The sequence below is a fragment of the Poecilia reticulata genome, chromosome 17 (assembly GCF_904066995.2).
Source record: "Poecilia reticulata chromosome 17, P_reticulata-male-v2, whole genome shotgun sequence".
Taxonomy (NCBI): Eukaryota; Metazoa; Chordata; class Actinopteri; order Cyprinodontiformes; family Poeciliidae; genus Poecilia; species Poecilia reticulata.
This window is the reverse complement of record NC_088846.1, coordinates 4,917,162-4,940,250: the sequence shown is the minus strand read 5'-3', so window position 1 is coordinate 4,940,250 and position 23,089 is coordinate 4,917,162. Positions and strand designations below refer to the sequence as shown.

General features: G+C 39.4%; 1 protein-coding gene across 2 annotated transcripts in view; it reads left to right on the top strand.

The window, feature by feature from the left end:
• Positions 1–23,089, top strand: part of LOC103479057 (TSC22 domain family protein 2) — a 25,621-nt gene extending 2,532 nt beyond the window's left edge. The window contains exons 2-4 of one of the 2 annotated variants that reach the window (XM_008433266.3): positions 8,892–8,966; positions 20,163–20,214; positions 21,196–23,089. In XM_008433266.3, coding sequence (XP_008431488.2) covers positions 8,892–8,966; positions 20,163–20,214; positions 21,196–21,555 — 487 coding nt within the window. In that variant the 3' untranslated portion in view covers positions 21,556–23,089. The remainder of the gene's footprint in view (positions 1–8,891; positions 8,967–20,162; positions 20,215–21,195) is intronic. The other variant, XM_008433268.3, reaches the window with a different exon arrangement.

The following is a 23,089-nucleotide window of genomic DNA, read 5'->3' as shown; positions in this document are numbered from 1 at the left end:
GATCACAGGAAGCACTTGTTGCTCATTTATCTCATCAGGTGAAGGACCTGGTTTACCTTCACCTCAAATCGGATGGATGGGAGGGGAATGCAGTGGAGCGCAGGAAGAAAATGTTGGTTTCTAGTTTGGGCCAAAAGAAAAAAAAATGATAGAGAATCAACACTTGAGGCCAGTGCAAGGAACAAGTTGTTGAATATAGAAAACCTCTTGTTTACAACTCAGAGCCTCTCTGTGTGTGTATGGTAGTGTTTGAGTGTTGCAAGTGTAATGCATTTCTTTTTTTTTTTCTTCAGGGAAAAGGGCATCTAGACTAGTCACACACATAAGTTTGATTTGACAAAAACAGATGCACCGATTAGGTTGTTTTTCCCTGATTTGTACCGATAATTGGTTTTCCTCACAAGTATCAGTATTCTGAATCCAACAAGAAATGAAAGATTTACAAGACTATCCTCATCTGTTCCTTAAAACGCTACATGACGTTAGTTGATGCTTTTATAGAGGGACAAATGGTGGTAGTCCTTTGTTCTGATGCGTTTAATGCAGGGGTGCGACCCTCTGAAGGACTTTGGGCAGCCTAACCTCAGTTCTAGAATGGAGCAAATCTGGCCTGCTAGTACCGCTGGCTGATGCAAGGCAGACACCGTTTCATTCACCGCTAAATAACATCTTCAAAAAATATGAATAGATTCTTATGACTTTTTTAATGTGTTTTTTTTTTTTTTTGTATCTGCAATGATTTACTGGTCCACTTTCAACAGAAAATTTACGACATTTTTTTATTATTGAACAGATGAAATAAAAAGAGGCACATTTTGTGGCCCCCTTGTGCGTTTAACTTCCTGATTTTTGCCAGTAAGTCCAGACGCCACTGATTTATTTTCACACTGCTGTGGAGCTGGCTTTAATCTCATTGTATATGTATACAGTGACAAACGATAAACTAATTAATTAAAAGGGGGGGAAAGTAGATTAGTTTTTGATGATCACCAATCAGAGCTGATAAAAGATTCGGTTCCTAGTCTTTCGATTGGTGCATCTTTAAAAAGAGCATTTCACTTCCTAAACCACTAAGAGCAAGAAGGAAAATGTAATGACTGCAAAATGAAAACCTATCAGAAATGTGGAGTGTAGATTATCCACCTGATCAAAGCAGGAGTGCACAAATGACAGCTACCTACCAATTATCTTAATCAAATTAGTTAAAAATGGGTGTTAAATTTTTTTTTAAAACGACATTTCATTCAAATATGTGAGACCTTTTTCGAGAGGAAACCCCGGGTTTAAGTGTTAATCTGCAACAAGTTGTGGAGTAAGCAGCCTGTTTTAGACAACATGAGCGCTTCCTGTTGTATAGAATAGTTTCACTCTGACGGACTTTTCTCTCTCAGTGCGCGTCGGTGTCACTTTTTCTTTTCGTCCGCCTAACAATTTATTGGTCCGGACATGCTGCTCTGACACAGGCAATCTCTTATCTTGAGGTTTGCAGTGTGTTGCCACGGCAATGCATGCCTGTTTAAAAAAAAAAAGAAAAAAAGGTGGACAGACTTCACAAATTGAACATGACCAAAGCCACTTTTTCTGTTTCTTAACACAGACCCCAGGATGATGTGTGTGTGTGTGTGTGTGTGTGTGTTTTTTGTCTGATGGCTTTAAGGCAGAGCTTAAAAAAAGAAAACGTAGCCCTCGTTGCCGTGACTTAGCTCACTGTTCCGGTAGCCTTGGGCTAATCGCGGCCTCCCTGTAAATGAGCTGCATGCCTGACCTTTTAATAAGCCAGTTCCTGCTCAGGAAAAATACTTTGGAATATAAACAAGCAAAGAGTGTTTGAGTTTGTGTTGCCACACTGGTGACAGCACGGTTTGCACTTTTACCTGAGCTTTTTAGTGCTTTTAAACAAACACAGTTAAGAACCAGAGACCCTTCTCTTTTTTTTCTTCTTTTTATCCTTTTATAACATATGTAAAGGTAAAGACTTCCGGCAGCAAACGCTTATGGGCGCCGCTGGCTTTTACTGTCTCCAGATACAAGCACACTCTCCTTCCTGAAGTAATCTCTCAGTTCTAAGCTGTAGTAGATGGCACACATAAGCGGAAATGATACAGTGACTGAAATCTCTCAGTGGTTTCCATTTACAGTCACACATAGGTGCCAGAATCTAGAGCAGGCAGGAAATGCAGCCTGTAGAGTCCTGGCAGTAACAGTTTTATTGTGTTTCACGTTGATGTGGGTAGTTTATTGAGCTTGGAACTAATTTTAAACTCTAATTAGTCTTTTTTTTTCTCTTTTAAATCAATTATTTATTCTCATGTGGTGTCATGTGAGTTAACCAGTTTCCATTAGCGATCAAGATAATTCCTATTGAATTAACCTCATGATTTTATAAAGAAGCAAAACATGTATGCCTCAATTAATTGATATTTGAAACAAAGAAGCAACAATTATTCCTACTGATGCTAAATAACACAATTGACTATAGTTCCAAAGCTCCTATGTATATCATTGGTTTAATTTTGTTTTGCTATACTAAGCAAATGTATAATATGGTAATTTTTGGGAAAGCATTCTGATTAGGGGCAAAGCTATAATGAGTTAATTTCAATTAATTAGTCATAATTGATTCTTAAACAAGCTACAAATTTTAATGCAATTAATTATATTTAATTTTACATACATACAAAAGTTCAGACCGGAACCTTTGTATTCGAGTGTTTCTGGTACGCCTGTAAATCTGACGCACAAGCAACATCCGTAAATAAAGATGGACGACGAAGCCGTTTCTTTTGGAGGGATCATTTCTGTTTCAAATAACGATCTGATAGAACTCTGGAAAATACTGTTGTTGTGCTAAAAGCAGTTAGCCTGTCAGTAAAGATATTGAAGCCTAAAATAGCATCTCAGTGCTTAACATGTAGCAGCAGCTCAGATGATAATGTCAGCGTTCACAGTCCACATTTCTAAAATTAATAATCACGCTTTCTGAAACACTTGAAAGCTAAATGACTAGATTAGCATTTTACACCAATCTGATGGCTGAATAACAAAATTAATATCTTTGTTTTTGAGCTCATTTGTCTGTTTCTTTAATATTTTAGCCACAAAAAGTTTTTGAATTGAAAATGTTGCCTATTGTGTCAAGCTTAAAAACTCTCTCAGAATATTATATCTGCTACATTTATCAACTGATCACAAAAAATCTATGAAAATTCATTGCATATTTTAGTTTAACTAGTGGCAGTTCATGATTAAAATTTATATAATTTATAAATTTATAAATTATATAATTAAAATGTATATAATTTTAATAATAAAAATGTGTAAATTTTCATGATTTTGTGTTTGACCTATTAAGTTCGTCAATTCCAAGAACTTTAAAATCAACAAGTAGTAGCTGTGAACAATTTGGATTATGACGGACAAGAGCAAGTTCTGCCTGATGTTGTTGTAAACTGAATGTGTTTTGGTTTAGTTTTCATGCTCTGGTTCATCCCACCACACAGATCCAGATGAAGATAGATTTAAAAAGTCCAAGTTCTACTAAATCTGCAGCTGTACGCTCCATCCTCTACCCATCCAGCTTTAATGGGAAGAAAAAGTTCCCCATTTCTGTATCGTGTACAGCTGGTTTTCTGCCATGCAGCTTCATATTCAGAAGTGTTCAACTTCTCTCTGTCACGTTTTGCAAACCTGTGACGTCTCCCTTCAGTGCAAATGCTGCCTAAATGACCAAAAAGGGCAAGAAAGAAAACTTTCTGGATTAAAAGCATGTTGGCATAGCAACACTGACACATGTTCAGCTGTTTTTTTTTAGTTTTCCTTCTCTGCTCTCTTTCATCCAAACACAAGAGGGAGGGGAGAGTTGGTACCTCAGCAGCGCTTTCTGTGCTGCATTCACTTGTGCTCAGACAACTCAATGAAACACTAATTCAGACGGCATGTTTAGATTCCACAGCGCTGTTAAATGCGTACCCTTAAAAAAACAACAAAAACAGACCAGACCATTTTCGACTAATCTAAATTAAAATTTTGAAGTCCCACATTAAAGTTATTCTTTGAAGATTTTTTAAATTAGTGACCTACAAAAATATTTAATTTCTCTTTGGAAAGTAAATGTTTATCAAGACAAAAATAAATAAAAATTATTTTAAGAAATTTCTCACAATAAATGATAAACAATAGTATAAATGCCCACCCCTAGCTGTATGTCAATATAATAACCATATTTATCTATCTTGCTAGGATAAAGTGCAGCATTTTTTCTTTCAGTCGCATGCTAGGCAACGCGCAGCAGCAGGTGGAGGAGGGGCAGTTTCAGAGAAAACTATCCACTGCTGCTTTGATACGGCGGAAGGATTTTGAAGGCCTAGTGACTTAAAGCAGTTTGTGTTTTCTTCCTCGTGTCAATTTGTTTAAAGTTTGTTTATATTGAAATGTTATGGAACTGGTTTGCACTTCCTGTTTCTCCTCTGCAGTCTGAGGAAGACGAGACTGTAGCAGAGAAATGCGCTTTGGATAACGATGGATGTAACCGTAACGAAACCAGGTCATCAACGCTTTGTCTAAATCAGCTTCGATATCCATCTAATATTTAACATCAGCTAATTATTACACCGTGACCAGCAGCAGACCTTCTGGTTCTGTAACCAGGCTTTCATTGTGCTTGTGTCCAGACACATGTTTAGCTTGTAGGGGGGTCTCGTCTCCCATGCTGATAAGAGGAAGGGGCTCTTGTGACAGCCAGCTCGTATCATGTCTGCAGCAGTGCTCTTTCCACTGTGCCCCTATTCTCCTGATAACAGGGGGGTGTGTCGGCCATCTTGCTGTCTCGTTATGACGTGTTGTTTCTCTGTGATGTATTTGGGGAACATTGATGGTGATCAGTCAGAGGCCTTCCTGCTGCTGCTGCTAGTGAATATTGCTGAATGATAATCTTGTGCTCTGAATTGGTTTGCACATCTGGTATCAGAGACTATTTCAGTTCAGACGGCTGATTTCAGTGGTGAACTGTGAGCATGTTTTCAGCCAAACATCTAAAAATGCAAGACAAATGCAAAACTGTACTCTGCAGAAGCTAACGCTGAAATTAAAAATAGCAGTCCTACTGGTAATGAAATGGTTACTAATGATGGAATAATTTGTATATATTTATAACCGTTATAAAGAGAGGAACAGAAACGTGTAAAAATTAAAGAAAAAGTTATCTGAAGTGTAATACCGGCTGATGCCAGTCCGATACAGAAAAATGGTTCTGAATTGACTTAAAACGTTTTTCTTTTTGTTTTTTTAAACACAGACATTAATTTACTGAATCAAAGAAACCGAAACTGGAAAAAACAATAAGTGGACTGCCTTGGTTGAACACGTAAAAAATAAACTGCAACAAATTTTCTTTTAAATAGTTCAGAAAGAGCAATTACAAATAATAAATATAATAACTAATAAAGCATAATGTCGCTCGGAGCACAAAGCATAGAATTAGACCGAATAGATTTGCCCTTATGGATGGGGCATATTGTCACGACACCCAATCTAAAGTTTTTTTGTCGGTATCAGGACTGACTGAGATTCTGATATCGGATTGAAGCATCTTTAGTCTAATCTTTATCAGATGAGGTTTGGCAGGCAGGGATCGCGCTAGGCTACCCGTACCCACAGCTCTGAGCTGGGGGTCGCTAACGGTTCCTGTTCCTGGTCTCAGTGTTGCCGTGGAAGTGTGGGTGTCGCAGTGACACCAGGGCAGCGTGTGCAACTGTGTTTTTTCCTCCGTGGCCTCCACTCTTCCCTGCTACATCCTGTTTTCAGCTCTCCGCCTCCTATTCACTTGATATTCCTCAGCTCGCTCCCCGCTTCCACCACCGAGGCCCTCTGCTCACATCATATGACATTTGGTGGGCACATTTTATCTGGAGTTACCTCACAGAGAGGTTAGTGTGTGTGTGTGAACGCTCTCTGTGTAAACAAGGAGGATTTGACATGCTCTGTGGATCCTCTGAGCCGTTTCCTCAGAGAAAGATGTGTCGGTCTGGTCGGACCGATCCGGCTGGTCTGAAGGTCTGCCGACTCGGCTTCAGTCATCACCTCCACGCCCCGTATGACAGCCACTCAGTTCAAGGTTTAACTGGGGTGTGTTGTGTGCGCTAGATAAGTTAGATTCTCAGTAAAGTTGATGTTTGGGAAATAAAGTAATCAAATAATTAATAAAGATTACTCTCCAGTAGGAGTTGGAACTATGGACTTCAGCGTTTTATCATGATATTTTGAGGTACTATTGTGATAACAATGAGGATGATAAAAAAAAACCCTATGAATTCCGTTTTTTTTATTTTTTATTTTTTTAAATCTGACTGCATGACAGAATTCATAGTGCTCTTAGTGTTGCCAAATATGTTTAATCCTTTTTAGCTCAGTTGAGCAGATTATAGTGCATGCTTAAGCTGTGGGACTCCCATAGTCCATTTTGCCATACTATTGTAATAACAATAAAGATCATGATGAAAAAATGATTTATTACTTATGTTTTGGGTAACTGTATGACTGACTACGTGGCACAGCATTATAGCTCCACAAATATAACTATTTTTCTTGAAAAAAACATTTGAAATAAGCTTCTTCAAGACGGCAACACATTTTTTCCAGACAAGAAATTGTCCCAGAAGTTACTGCGATAAACGATCATTTTGATACGCTGAAAACTTTTTCCACTAGCTTTGGTAGAAAGACAAAACAATCGATAAATCATGGTAATGGAAATTGTTGAGCTCGTTTTAATTTGTCATGTGATGAACTGATTTATTGCTTATTGCGACAGTCCTAGTTAGAAGTGAGTCATTATGATTTGCTAAAGAGTGAAAGTCAGGTATCATGTTCTGATCGGTTGACATCAATCTTCAAACATTTGCCAAAAAACAGTTATATTGATTTGTTTCTAGGTCTGTGACTTGCTTTTGGGCATTTTTAAACAAATATTTATATATATATTACTTTTTTTCATATATGAGTTTTATCTACTTTAAACCATAAACTCTAAACTGAAAGAACGAAGAATGGAGTCTTTGTGCTTGTAAATATCTGCCAATATGCCTTTTCTTTTTCTTTATTTCTGTTTTGTTTTTCCTCCTTCCATCCTCCTCATTTCTGATATTAGGTCTTGGATTTTGCATTTTGGCACCGTTCGACGCAGGCTTTTCACAAAGAGCGGCTTTCATAAACGATATTGACATGTTGTGTTTCAGACTCACAAAGAGCAGCATTGAGAGGCGAGCGCTCGCTGCTTCAAAAACAGAAGAACGATGACTCGGGTTCTTAAGGAGGACTTTGAGTCATCTGATTTGGTGGATTTGGGCCGATAGCAGAGACGTACAGAGCTCTCTAAGTTTCAGCTGCGGAGGAGGGGAGTTCTCTCCGGAGGTGTGCGTCCGCCACACGTGTGGATGTGCGCAGGTTTTTTGTTTTTTTGTTGTTTTTTTTTGCTCCAATGCCCGCAAAGTGATTTTAAGCAGAGCTGTAGCAGAGAGCGAGAGTGTTTAGTCATGAGGTAATGTGACAGAGGCAGTTTGTGCCAGAGGTTTCTAGGAAAAAGCCTTGGCTGCGGTAATATTCACACACATGCTGTAGATCAACTCCATAGTCTGTGTGTGTGTGCGTGTGTGTGTGGAGGTGGGAAGGGAAAAGTTAGTTTTGTAAAAGACGACCAGGCTGAGTGTGCGTGTAAAATGAGTGCATGGGGGTCAACGGGGCAGGAGTGGGGGGGTTTCCTTCCCCACCCCCAACATCCATCCCTTGCTATGGAACACAGTGTCCTTGTAACCAACTAAAAGTAAATGTAGACGTGTTTAGTTCTGTAAAAAATATATATTTCTTCAGTGTTTTCTATTAGTTTCTGATGCAAACATAGTTTTTAAGAAAACAATGGAGTGTTTCTGTACAGTAAGGGGTGATGTCCCACTGTGAGCGTGTCAGAGAGCAGACATTTATTAATTTAAGACAAAATATTAAAAAAAAAAATAGGACAGGACAATGTGGCTGAAGAAACGTGTCGCAATATAACCGTTTCATATCAGTCGATATTGCTATTTATTGATTAGTTTTTGTCTTGAATATCTGAAATAATGCTAAACTGGTGGCGTGACCGTTCCTGTTTTATCCGCAGCTTTCACTCCATGCCGTTATTTATCTTTAAGCAAACTGTGATCTGTCACAATAACAAATTCTAAACCCTTTCCCCTGCCTACATCCCCCAGAGTGCCGTTCGGTTCTGGATCGGAGTTCAGAAAAAGGGATTCAGTTTTCAGTTTCCGTTGAGCCAGTCAATCTAAATATCAACCAATTCTGGACACCAGCCGACGATGCATCTCAGGTTAAAAGTCTAAACCAGATGTCGAAGGAATCGTTCCTTGTTCGTTCAGTTAGAAACATCCTGACATTTTGTCACGTCTGATTTTATTCTCAATGTCTGGTTTAAAAAGTGCAGAATATTTGATCGTATAAATATTTTTCATACCAAAATGTTTCCAGCTCCAATATTTGAAAGCGGTCTTGTTTCAAATTCTTAACATTTTCACATGTTAAGAACTTAACATGTGAAAATGATCCCCACCCCCCAATTAGCACAGCTTGTGCAACTCCAGTGAACCGGCTGGAGGAAGGAGTCCCATAAAGTTCAGCATCCATTCCTGCTTCATTCCACTTTAACATCACATTTTCTGATCGCCCTCAGTGTCACACTGACGATATTACACGGTTACCACAGCGACATTAGAGTAATGTAATGGGATTCAAAGTTGGTAAAAGCATTTCCAGAATCAGTTCGGTGTGTTTTCACTGTTTTCTCTCTCTCTTCACTGTTTCTCTTCTCTTCTCTCCTCTCTCTTCCTCGGATGTGGTTGACACAGGAACCCCTCCACGGCTTTCTACCAGGCCTTCCATGTTGGAAGCAGATTAAGAGACTCAAAGGCTCACAGCGATAGGTACAGTACCGAGCTGGATTGGACTGGGCCGGCCTGCCAGAGTGTAACAAAGCGCGTGCAGTGTTCAGCAGCAGTGAGCTTTGCTTTTTGACACGTGCATGGATTGAGTTTGGAAACAAAGCTTGGCAGCAGACGCAGTGCTGGCCGCCGGCCGTCTCAATAAGATCTGTCTCGCCCTGTTAATTCCCTGCAGTCGTTCTCCTGAGCTTCCTGTGACATCATATAACACCTTTGTCGCTCAAGGGATGATGAGGCGTTGCTTTCACAAGCTCTGCTAATGTTTCTATAGAGCTATCCACCAGGATAATTGCTCTCCTCTAGAGTTTCAAAGAAGAACAAAAGTACACGGAGTCCAGAGAGGCCAACTCAAATGGTCAGACAGGTACTCGGATTAAAAACCAGTTCAACCAGTCCTTATGGGGGGAATTTCACTTCTTTCTATTCATCTTTTAAACACCTGGAGGCAATTTGAGCAGCAGTAAGAGATCCTTAGTGGGCTTTATAAAAAAAAAAAAAAAGTAATTCCCCTTGAAATATGTTTTGTTAGGATTCCCTGTCTAAAGCAGCACATAAATACGGAGCTGTCTACAAATTCTGGATATTGTTTGGGTAAAAATAAAACCTGAAAAGTAGTATTTATATTTTCCATTTTCTATATCATTAAGTTTTAAATTCATTTATGTCTAAAGCCTTAAAATGTTTCAAATTCATTCAAGAAAACATAAGTTGGCTTTAAACATGTTAATCACATGTCTTAAATTTTGTCGTGGCAAGACTATTTAGCCTTATATATATTATGTTGGTGTTTTCTCGTCTGACTTTTCTGTCGGGCAAAATTTTGAGTTTCACTCACCGCGTAGTGTGACTCAAGGTGATTCAGGTAACTAGCTGTTTATGGTAACTAGCTTTTTTACGTCTGCAAGTGTAAATTTATCAGAGTTCATCTTCGCCACTGACTCGCTTCTGTTGCCATAACGATACTACGTCCATTCTGTATTGAAAAGAAAACTTGTCATTGTGGGGTTTTTAGAAATCCTTAAATGTGAGTTTTGGTATATTTCAGAATTTTTGCCCCTTTCTCTTGAGAGTATCTCAAACTCAGATTAGCACAGATTCTCAACTGGATTTAAGTAGGGGTTCACCGATTGTCTTAAATTTGGGAGCTCAGCAATTGGCCGATGCATGAGTAGCTAATCTTATCCAACACCACAAAAGTCTGAAAATCAGCCACTACCCACCAGGTCACATCTGCACATTTGCTATTAGCAATGGTCACCCCTCTGCTACCAACTTTTCCCCCATGTTTAGCAACTTTCCAGACAAAAAAAAATCATGGTATCTACAAATTAGGCTATTTAAAGGCCATTGATTGGAAAGAAAAGTGCAATCAGTGCCGTTTTAGATTCAAGTCTGTATTTTGACTGGGCTGTTCCAACACACCGATATCTAGTTCTGACTGGCTCAGCAATTACAACTAGCTTGAGCTTCCCTGTCCCTGCTGATTAAAAATAATCCATGCAGCATGATACCTCCACCACCATGTTTCACCATGGCGATGTGGAGTGAGTTTTTGAATAAACATAGCATTTTGTATGTTGATCAGCATCTGACCAGAAGCAGCCTTGAACAAATAGCCTTGAAGCCATTTGTTCTCTAATGTAGCTTAACAAAACTCTGAGGCCAGAAACGGAACAACAGCGTTAGAAATCAGATTTGATCTTACACGTTCGGACTCTTGATCACCAGTTAGTTCCTGCGTGTTCCGGATTACCTCTTTGCTTACCTTCACAAAGTGTCATTAGCGGTATATTTAGGTTTCTAGTTGTAGCATGACACAAAATGTGTAAAATAGTGGTATGAATACATTTCCAGGTCCTGCACTTACAGTTTCAAAGATCCAAAAAGCGTTTGTGTTGTATCAAACTCAGCCTGACAAGGTTTTTAATGACCGTGGGCTCTAACAAGGGTTCATGTTAGCCACCAAACAGAATGAGGAGCGGCTTGGCTTGTTTTGTTCTTGTGAAGAAGGTAAACACATGTTCAGTTTTATAGTTATTTCAGAAAGTCAGACCTAAGAGGATGTCTTGTCTTGGTTCTGGGGCTTTAAGAGAAGCGGCTTCAGTTTGATTGGAGACAAAATGGATCTGCTGTCTTCACTGCTCTGCATATCCAACCAAAAAGAACCAAATATAGAGAGTGACTATGTTAGATTGGTTTCATTAGGTAGAGGTTGTGAAAAACCTGGCCGGTCTGCCAGTCAGTCAGTTTGCTTTTCGACTTTTCATTCTGTGGTATTCTCTCTGCATGCAGCTCACCCAAGATACATTTACTAGAAGCAGATGTTTTATGTTGATGTGTTTGTGCTCTGATTCCTGCTTTCTACTGACAAAACTCACCTTTGTGGTTTAATTAGACATCAACAAAACTGCATTTAAATCACTTCAGTTTAGTACTAGTCAGATAAAACTTGAGGAAATGTCCCGCACATTTTTTTCTTCTTTCATGGTTAATGTTTGTGGTAGTTCCAGTGCTCCCCACACTTACTGAATACAGGATTTGGCCCACGGACGATGTCCATATTGATGCCAAATTACATATAGAAGAGCTCTAAGTGATTGTCCCAAAAAGACAACACCACAAAAAGACTGTTTCCTCACTTCGTAACAATTGAGAACCAAAGGTAGTTTTCTGCAGGTTCACCAGACCATTGGCTGTCAACTCCCTACACAGACAAGCCGACATAATCTGCGGTCTCTTAGGTCTGCCAGGATGGGTCATAACTACTGTTTACCATCAAGACAGTTTGCATTGGTGTCTGCAGCATGTGTAGTGAAATTTGAGGAGGAAAGTCACATTTTGTGAGAAATCAGATTTTGCCTACAGCAGTTGGACCACAAGGTCAGTGTGTGGAGAACATGTGGAGCATGCTACCCAGATTGCCACACAAACAAGAGTTGGCGAAAACGGTGTGAATCTTATCGTAGGAGGCGATCAAAATGCTAGAACATATCCAGGGTAAATTCTTCAACCAGTGGCTATCCGTGAACTTTACTTTTAGTAAACTTCCACACCCACAGAGGGTCTCTGTGTACGCTCACTCCATACGCTATGAAACCAGAGTATTCCCGTTTGCTTATTTTTTTCCAGAAGATAACGCTAAAGTCGGTAGAAGAAATACGTTTATGGAGTTACAATCTATGCAATGAACTTGGCTGCTCAACCTGCAAATGCTGTTCAGTGTTTTTTATTGCCAAGAAGAAGCATTGCTGCAACAACTGATCAAACACTAATTTCCTCACTTTAGTGCTAAGTTGATGGTCATATCTGTGTGGTATTTGTAGCACCATAAAGTTGTAGTTCTAAATAAGGTTTAAAGTCCTTATGTGCTGTCTCAATGTTTTCAAGACTTCTTTGTTGCAATCAGAATAGTTTTTCACTGAAATCCGTTCTTCTGTTCCTTGATTGCTGTTTGAATGTTAAGAAAATGTCCAGCTGACAGTGTGGGAGGGCAATAGCGAGGGGCCCCTCTTTAAAGGAACTGAACTTTGCTGTGATGACATTTACAAGAATGGAAAAGAAACAGCTGAAAGCATAAGTGAGTGACAGGAAGTGAAACTGCTTTAAGAGGAATATACAGCTGACACACTGTCAGCAGCCAACTGAGGAACTGTACACTCCAAAACATAATCAATGCACGTCTCGCTTTTAATGGCTGCAGCTTTAGCGTGAAGCGGATCAGTGCCGTCTGTTTTAACTGAACCAGAACAAAACCGTGAGATGAAGCTGGTGGCCTCGTTACACGCATTTAGCTTTTCCTCTGCTTCTCTGAGCGGTTGGTGTTGTGGAGACGCCAATCGCCCGAGTCTGCTCGCGTTCCCATGGAAGCTGGGGATAACTAACGATGTGTTTGGGCCGGTGTGTTTTACAGATCTTTGTGTTGATGACCCCTCGTGTTGTTGACCTATAATTGTCCGGGGTTTTTTTTTTGTTTTTTTTTTTTTTTTAGCTCGGGCTTGTTTGGGGTCCGTTTCCAACATAACAAGATGAAGTCATGGAACAGGTTTAGTGAAATCTCAAAGAAGAGCACAGATCTAGCTTTCCTGAGCCATTTTTAGCACAATGGATATTCTAACTAGCAGGGGTTTTTTGTTGGGTTTTTTTGGTGATGCACCTTTTCCATTAGAATCTAACTACATAGTCAGCTGTTTAACGTTTATTAGAGACCAAGACATTGATCAGACTTTTTGCGCCAGTCAGCTTCGATTTTGTTTTCATGAACTATATTCAGTTTTTGATTTACCTCCTGTGTAAATCAAAACCTGAACGAATTGACCATTAAAATGTTTAAACTTTCAGTTATTTCTCTTAGCATAACTGAAAGTCAGCAAATACAGGAACTTACAAAAACAACTAAAAAAGTTTCCTTTACGAGACAGCTCATACTCGACTGACTTTATTTTGCAGACAGGAAAATGTAATGTGCACTATATTAATGTATTACACCAAGATAGTTATATCATTTTTTTATATTAAAAAATATTCTAATAATCCCGAAGGGAAATTAAAGTGTTGTCTCATATTAATTTAATAATTTAAAAGTAAATAAGTAGTAAAAAGTAAACATAAATAGCTAAAACGGAACTATTTACTTTTTAACTACAGAGTTAAAAAGTGAATTATTAGTACATACAATATAACTGTATATTTGACATTTATTTCAAATATACAGCTTGAAATGATATAAAATATAATTTTAAGCTGTATATTTCATAGGAAAAAAGCTCTTGTTGTTGTTTGGTAATAAACCAATTTATTTATTGTAGCTATAAAAGATACTTAGAAAGCCTTCCAGTGATTGAATATTCATAATTTACTCTAGAACCAAAGGCAATGTAATGGCATGTATGTGAGCAGTAGGTACCACACAGCTCCGCAGTTAAAAGGAGTTCAGATACAAAATGAATACAGAAGACATTTTAAACTGCCTCAGCATCTCATATTAGCGATTATCTCATTGGACATGTCTAACTTTACTCTCTGATTTTATTTGTTGTAGACAAAGTGGAGCGCTGACTGTAAGATAGCCAAAAGGCTCCCAACATTTCTCACTCCAAGGTGGACATGACAGAAAGATTTGGGTTTTAGGAAAGAATGAACAGCAACTTTATTTTAACTCATTCAACATCAAGCTATCTGCTGAATCCAACTTTCTTCCTTAGAAAACTGGTTAATTTATAGATGCTTTTCACACATTTTGTGTGAAAAGAAACAACATACTTTTGGCTCATTCACCATATGTTTCTGTATTTTTTTGTTTTTTAAGATGTTTTTTGTTTTTTGTTTTAGACGTTTTGGCAAGGTTCAACTCTCAGGAACCTAATGAAAATGGAAAAATTTCTGATACTTTAAACAGAAAGCTAATATCTGTTTTGAGTTCAAGTTAGAAAATGTAGTTGCTGTAACAGAAAATTTTATATTTTTTATACAATGTTACAAATCACTAATAACTGAAACTAATTAAACACCAAGACGTCTGTTGAGCTGCTAGCTTCCCACCAGTGGGAACTGGCGACCTCAGCTACTGCTGGTTATATTCAAAATGTCCCAATACATCCCAATTGTCCCCATTGAACAAGAGTGTGGTTACAATGCCAGCAGCTCAGCAACATTTACACACACTCACAGGTGTTTTGAGGATAGAAGAGAAAGGGGGGGAAATAACTCCTCATAGTTGCAGGTCTGCTCTTTTTTTATTTGTCGTGTGTGTTCACAGTGGTGTGTGCCATTTGTTCCATTCTTTCCATAAACGTCAATAGACGCTCTCTGAAGTGCTTTGAGGCAAACAGAAGTGCTGAGTTGTCTTCAGGCAAACAAATTTGTAGGAAGGTAGTTGTAAAGAGTGTGTCTCTTTACATCATCACTCTGCCCACGAATGGGCAGAGTGATGATAAGTAATTGCGTCTGTAACAATATGTCATTTTAGCCGATTGGGTTTTGTTACTTTTAGATGGGAAGAAAATAACTTGGCAAACTGGCATCTGCAACTTGAAAACAGGTACTGTGAGTTTTACCTGATCTTTTACAAGGAGGACACAACCAGCTCTGATGATGTGGAACTTTTCCTATAAATTACAAATGAAATGATCTTGAACTGACTCTCTCAGTGCAGAAAAAGTTTCAGTAAATGGTTTATAAACAGTCAACTACTTCCTATTTATTCCCCCTCAGTCTTGGGTTCTCACCACAAACCCACCAGCTCCAGGTCATTTGATTTCCTTATGCCTTGTTTGCTGAGATGAAGCTGTAAATAGAAACGTGATGTGACCCTCGGTAGTTTTACAACTCGATTCATTTGCATGACATTGCCACCCAAATTATGCTTTGAAGCTTGCTTGGTTGCAATTTTTGTACTTCCTCTTTATGTTCTCTGACGACTCATGGTGCATGCTTGTGTAAGAACGCGTTTGACGCAGCCGGTGGAAGTTGTCTGTCGACTGAAATGAGAAAAACACTCACACTATATTTAATTTGAATACCCTTTATTTATTCCAAATGAAAATTTATTTTTGTAACTCTTAATATCCAAGTATCTTCAAAGAGTCATTGAGACTGAAAATCTTTGGGCAAGAAGAATCTCCAGTAGCAGTCAGTCCTGCAGCAAGTCTCAAGAGGCCTCTGACTGAAGACTGTTGCTGTATGACGGTGTCATGACTGTCAGGACATGCTAACAGCTCCATATCCAAAAAGCAGAGATATTTTACAGGAATATGTCCAGAATGATACAAATAGGGTTGAAACAATTAACCGTGATTAATCAATTGTTGATTTGAAGTTCAGTCAATAGTTAATGGATTGCTAGACTGTCCAACCTAAAGAAGGCCATTTGTTGAAAAACAAAACAAAACAAAACAAAAAAAACACTCAGACCAGTAATTCATCCAAAACTGTATAAAAAATATGAAATGTTGCTTTTAAGGTAAAAACCACCATGTTTTACGCAGAACTCATAAACTCCTAAAAGAAAATGTTATGTTATTGCATTTGAGACAATAAAATATTTTATTTTAAAAAAGAAATTTGCATCCCTTAATGCATTTCTAATATTGTATATGAATAGTTAAATGGGCAAATAAAAAATCTGCACCATGTGCCATTTTTTTTATTCAATAAGTTGATCATCAGAATAATTGATAGAATTATCGATTGCTAAGATAATCATTCGTTGCAGTCTTAGAAATCAGTAGTTTTTGGCAAGCACTGCCAATTCATCTCATTTGCTTTTGCTGCTTCTCTTTACACATCAGCCTCTTATTAAGCTCCTCTGGAATTTGGGGTCATAGTTCAGGTATCTTTTGAGCTTCTGAGATGCTAGTCAAAAGGGAGGTTTCATAACTTGTAAACTCCATTTACAAGTTGTGAAACCTCCCAAGGCATGTTGGAAAAACCACACTACCTGTTCAAGCTGGCACTGTTTGAGTATATGTGTAATAAGCTGCGTTTCAATTACATTTAGTTCATTGCACAAATAGGAGTTACAAAAATAAATTTGCTCAATGGAAACACATCAATGTTGAAAAAACTCATTATTTTTGATTTTGCTACGTTGAGGTAGTTTTTCTGCCACATTGAAATAGATTTATTTACATCATGTGAGTCACATGATCAAAAGCGGATGTTACTGCTGGTGAAATGACAAAGATGGATAAAAACTTCATTCATCCCTTTGGGATTTACCCTCAGGGAAATTGTAGACAATTTCTCAGAAAAAAAGACAACAGAAAGTAGCAGGAGGAGGATGGTTTGTTTGGGGGGTTTTCAGATCGTGTACAGTCAGTCAGTAAAAAGTTGTGCATCAGTCAAACATGTCGAATCCGCAGCTCTTCTGTGAACAATTTCCCTAATGCACAGCACAGGTAGCCACTCCCTAATGTAAGATTGTCTGTCCAACGCCTGAATAAGACGCTGATGTCTCACCACTGATGGATGATGAGCAGTACTACCATGGATGAATTATTATTATTATTTCTCATGCAACTGTTTATATCCGACGCTGCCATGATTTTTAGTGACATTGCGTGAACAAGCTTATTGAGTGTGATTTTTAATTTCTGATTTAATGGAAACACGACAAGTGCAGAATATCAGCAGAATATATTCAATTATTTGCACTCATTTGCAATGGAAACGCATACATTGACAATATAGGGGGAAAAAGTTGAAGGGCTGTGAATGTACTGTATGCATCTCCTTTGGCCAGGTGAGGTTATGCAACACCATAACGTCAGGATCCCGCCTGCTGATCTCTGCTCTCGTCTCATCACCCGGGAAGGCTGACTGTAAAGCGCGTTGCCACAGCGGGAACCCTGCTGCTCTTAAACACATCAGCAGATCCGTCACAAATGACAACAATTTGATGGCCCCAGGAGATTCTCGGCCTTCTATACTTTGCTATCTCTAGTGGACTTTTATTGGCATTCCTGTTTAACTGCCAGTGTTGTATGGGAACCCGTATGCGGAGCTTGTAAATGTCAGCCGTGTTGATGTAGAGGTTTACAGAAGTATCTGTTGCACAATCAAGAGTAAGCTGAAACCCACATTAGCATTCTGTTTCATTTCAGCCCAGCCCATTAGCTTCAGAGGCTCAACTTTATACACTGCAGTACCAACACAGTCTCCTTTTGAGGGGACTGAGTTGAGGACAGATGGATTTCTGTACTGATTCCTCCCCCAAAAGCATAAAGAAATTTCTTCAGTCACTCGTGTGGTTTCCAGAAGCCTCTTCTCCTGCCTACCTGAAATAACTTCCAGTTGTTCTTGGAAGTTCTTTGATTACCAGATGGTGTCCTAATATGGCATTGATAAGATTTTGTTTCTCTGCTTGCATCAGCACAACTACTACATCTGCAGCTAAAGTCGCGAGCATCAACCCAAACCTTCAGGGTTTAACAAGAATCTGAGCCCACAAATCTTCTACGACTCCATAGGAACGATTGTTGTGTTATCGTTGTTTTCCGGTCACCATAGTTACAGATCCGTCACTGGCACAAGTCCCACTGACAGTACGCACTGGTGTTTCTAATTTTCCTCGTCTTCTAGTCCCTGATGTGATTAAAGGAGTTCTGCAGGAAAAGCTCCAGGGAAGACGGCTTCATTCTCTCTCTCTCTCTCTTTTTTTTTTTTTTTTCACTGTAGAAGTGAGATCATTGGGAGTTCTGGGAGGAGGAACCACAGCAGAAGATCTGTCGTAGTTTGGGTTATCTGTGAATGATTTTAGGACACCTAGATGAACGTCTAACCGCAAACACGAGAATGTTTGACTAAGCAAATGAAGTGTTGCTCAGATCTGATTGGAGAGTTATAAGAGACATTGGTTTGTTTGTGCCATTGTCTCTTCAAATTACAAATCAAGTTATGTCATTTCCAGAAGTAGGCAAATAGTGGACTGGTGTGAACCCTAACACACCGGGACAGTGCGGAGCAGTTGGGTGTACAGGGTGTGTTTTTTGTTTTCTGGACTGTCAGAAGCCACTGAAGCAACAAGGGTGGAACCCAGAGTCCATCAGCTCTTTATTTTATAGACTCAGAGGAAGAAAAAAAAATTCCATTAGGAAGGAAAAGTTTAGGAGAGCTCACTGTGCCTAAATTAAACGCACATTTTTCGCAGCTTTGGGTTATGAAACGGTTTGTTCTCGTGGTGGTGGTTGGGTGGGGGGATAATGTGGTCTATGGGGGGGGGGTGAATTGAGAATAAATTTATGTCTTGCAGCGATGGGCGTGTGTTGCAGAGTGGATCTCTTGTAGCGGGCGTTCAGGAGCCGCGGGAGGCCAGGTGGCTGGGCAGGCCATGTAGCTTAGTCGTATCTTAGGAACGAATCAGAGGGAAGGAGAGAATAAAATGAGTGACAGGGCGTCATGGCAGCAGAGGTATGGGAAGCATTCCTCCCCAGCACATCCCACTGATAACAATCAGCCGAGCGTTTCCGCCCGTCTCGCGCACACCAGCCAGACGGACTACGGAGGAACAGGACATCTTGTCCCCAGTAGGGGGTCGAGGGTAAGGTTGAGGGGCTGACGGGATGGGGACTGTACTACAAGGCATGCTGGGATTGAGCTTCACGTCTTACAAAAATATTGTGTTTCAGAAACTCATGAGAGTTTGTGGACAACAGTTTACAGATTGCTGCTGCAGTGGGGGACAGTTGGTTCAAGTCTGAGTGAGCTGGACACGAAGCTCTCTGTCGCCCTCTAGTGGAGAAAAGTAATTTTGCTCATACTTCAGTGTTTTTCAAAAAGGATTCGTATTTTGTCTCACTTTCACACACTTCAGTGTTTTATGTGACAAACCAACACAAGTTGTGAAATGGTAGGAGTTTAAATAAATCAAAATCATCCTGCTCATTTATACCTTGGATTATGAGTACAATATTTCTATTCTGATAACTGCACAATATCTTTATCTTGTGCAGTATATCATTACTATTATCGCTGTTATTGGTAATCTTGTTTTATATATTTTTATAACACTTTTGGAAGACATTTGTGTAAACCTGCATATCTCGATGCTGCAGTTACACACCTGAGTTTCCCCTCTGTGGGATAATAAATTTTATTCTATTTGTTTTCACGGCTCCCGAGTTAATTCTGTGTAGAATAAACTCAGTGAGATTACAGTAAACATTTTATTCCTATTTTCCTGTTTGTTCCCTACAATAATTGAGTATTCCTAATTAAGTGATTTCTTCTGCCGGTTTCTTTTACTGGATTTTATTTACCACGTTTTTCAGATAAAAGCCGTTCCTTCCACTTCCTTCCTTTTTATCATCTTTAAATATTGCCGGACATATCAGATGTTCCTCCTACAAAGTATTGTGCCATTATAACCAAGTTTGTTTTCTCCATTTTCTTCACTTCTGTGTTTCGTTCCTTTGTGTGATCAGCGCTGCCTCCAGAGGCCAGGACATGGCAGTGCCCAGAAAATCCCTGATTTTATTATGAAATTTTAACACTGATTCAATGTTTACCCTCTTTACTATGTTATAAAATAACTTTTTCCTTTATATACGCACTGACTGATGCTATCTACACTGCCTAGATCGATTTCTTGTATTGGGTGTTTTGTTGTCGTTTCAGGATAAAGGACCAACTTCTGAAGGGAAGCTAAAGCTGATCTAATTCCTTCTTTCTTTTTTCTTTCAGTGCCTCTGGAACCAACATTGTTGCCATTGATAATAAAATTGAACAGGCAATGGTAAGCTCACCAGTTATTTGTTCTCTAAGAAAATATTCTAATTAAAATCATCAGAATTTTAATTTATTTCTTTAATTCATTGCAAGAAGTGAAACTTCCAACTTATTTAGATTCATGCGAGAGAGTGAAATATAGATGAATTGTGGATTTTACAGCTTGCAAAGTCCTATTATTCAGTTTGTTAGAAAATGTAAATATTACATCAGAACAAATGAAACTGATTTTAATACAGAAATGTGGAGCTACTTTAAGTACTGTACTATTTGGTTGGGGCTCCTTTTGCGTGAATTACTGCATCAGTGCAGCGTGACATGGAGACAGTCGGTATGTGATTCTGCTGAGGTGGAATGAAAACTTTCATTGCTTTTGACTTTGGATTTTTTTTCTCCAAATGTCTTCCTTCCTGTCAACTTTCTCCTTAAATGCTTTTTCTGGGACTTCAATAATTATCTGCTGCACTACTGAGTCGGCATCGCTCCTCATGATTGTGTTCATCTTAACACCACATAGAGGTTTCTAAAAATGTTGCTTTTACTTTTAAAAAAGTAACACTTTTATTACCTTCTGAACAATAAAATTAATAGAATATTTAAATGAAATGAACAAAGTCGTCAGAAATTTCCAATATATAGAATCAAAACATGAATAGTCTTCCATGTTTGCCTTTATTATTAGGAACGCTTATTTTCCCAGCCTTTTTTTTTAAATTATTTTGTTCAAAAAAGAAAATGCTCAGCAACACTTTTTTCCTAACTTTTTTTTTTTTTTAAAGTAATACTCCAATTCTTAAACAGAATTTTGGGTTGACATTAGCAATCAGTCGCTAAAATGAACAAATAATTGAATCTATGATTCAATTAAGTTTTAGATTTTCTATTAAATAATTGAAATAAACCAACTTTTAATAAAATCATGTAATTTCCGTGCTGTGCCGTAATTGGCCTGTTGACCCACCTGCTCCTTTCCGTGTGTTTTGTGCAGGACCTGGTGAAAAGCCATCTGATGTATGCAGTGCGTGAGGAGGTGGAGGTGTTAAAGGAGCAGATCAAGGAGCTGTTTGAGAGGAACTCTGTGCTGGAGCGGGAGAACGCCGTGCTCAAGTCTCTGGCTAACAGCGAGCAGCTGTCTCAGCTAACGGCTCAGACCGGCGGCGCCTCGGCCGTCGCTGTCGCTGCCACTGCAGCCGCCACCGCCGCCACCCCCGGGTCCACCTCCGCCCCCAGCCTCCAGCAGCTCCACCCCAAACCCCAGCAGCTCCAGCCTCAGCAGCTCCAGCCTCAGCAGCCCCAGACTCAGCTCGACGCTGGCCAACAACCGCAGCCCAACGTCACCTCCGCTTGAAGTGCGTCTGCCCTGCTTCGCACAGGGCAGAAACAAAGTATCTCCTTGTACAACTTAATATAATTAGTATATGTGAAATTAAAACGAAAGAAACTGTCTTTAGCCACCAGCTTGACCACAAAGTACAGTGCTTATGTGTGTGTGTGTGTGCGCGCGCAAGCACGCGCGTGTGTGTACGTGTGTTAGCACGCTAGCAAGCGAGACTGTGAACTGGTTTTGAAATGTATGCGCGTGTCTGTACTGTGGGCCTTTCCAGTGTTAATGCAATCATCAAAGGGTGTGTGTGTTTGAGACGGAGAGAGAGAGAGAGGCGCTAACCGGAAGTGTGAGAGGGGCTCGTGGCAAGCAGGCTGGAGCGGCTTCAGAACCAACCCAAACAGCACCGCCTGACCTGAAACGCACTCAAAGGGGTTCACCGGCGAAAAAGAGACAGACAGGAAGTAGAAAAAAGTGCTTATTTTTTTAAACGAGACAGAGTCGGGAGAGGTTAGCTGCTCAATGTCAGGATCCAAGAACTGGGAGAGTCTTTATTTTGTTTCTGTCGGAGCGCCGACACTGCTGCCGTCACCTTGCATCAAGTCCAACTTTCGCATCAGTCCTCCTGAGTTCTACTGTTGTTAGTGTTTATTTATTACAGGGCTGCTATTTCCACAAAATGAACAATTCCACGAAACCTGTTAAATAGTAGCCCGGTGACTCTTTTTCTTCTTCTTCTATTGTTTTACAGTGTTTAAACAGCTCAGCCTCTTCCCAGGCTGCCCTCTGTGAAGACAAATAAAATGTAGGCAAAATAAAATGAAAATTCTGACAAATGTTTAACACTAACTCAGATATCACGCTGCAATTGCCAATTCATAGCTTGAGCTCAATTGAATGTACATTTTTGTATAGTATAAAGTATTATTCGCCTTGATGGGCGACAGCACCTGTCGACGTCAGATGTTAATATAAGCCAGCAAAGGGGGGAGGAGTTGAAGAAAACCCACTTATTTGATCTTAAAGTGAATTTAAGAGTATTACCATGCCCCCCCTCTTTACTTTCAGTTTTAGCTCCACTGGTTTTCCTGTGGGAAGTGGGGCCAACGGAGGGAGGGAGGGGGAAGAAGCTGTGAAATCATCCAACATACTTCAACTTACGTCAACCAAAGATTAAAAGCTGTGTAAATCGATTTCTTTTGAGATGCACACGATTTTTTTTTTTTACTTCCTCCGACACAAAAATAGTTTCGTTGCTGTTCAGCATGTTCTGCATGATCTGTAACCTTCAAACCACTTTCTTACCTCATTTTTATTCAGCACTCTTGTAAGATAGTCTGAACAGTGTAAATGATTTGGGGGGGGGTGAGGGGAGGGGGTTTCTGTTGCCGAGCAGCGAGTTGAAAATAAAACCTAGTGTTGCCGACACTAGTCGCAGACAAAATGAAGTGAGCCATGTTTTTGTTCAGTTAAATGGTGTTTGAATTTCATATGCCAATAGTTTTGTTACTTTGCAAAATTTTATTGTATTTAAATAAAAGCAATATTCCGATTCCAA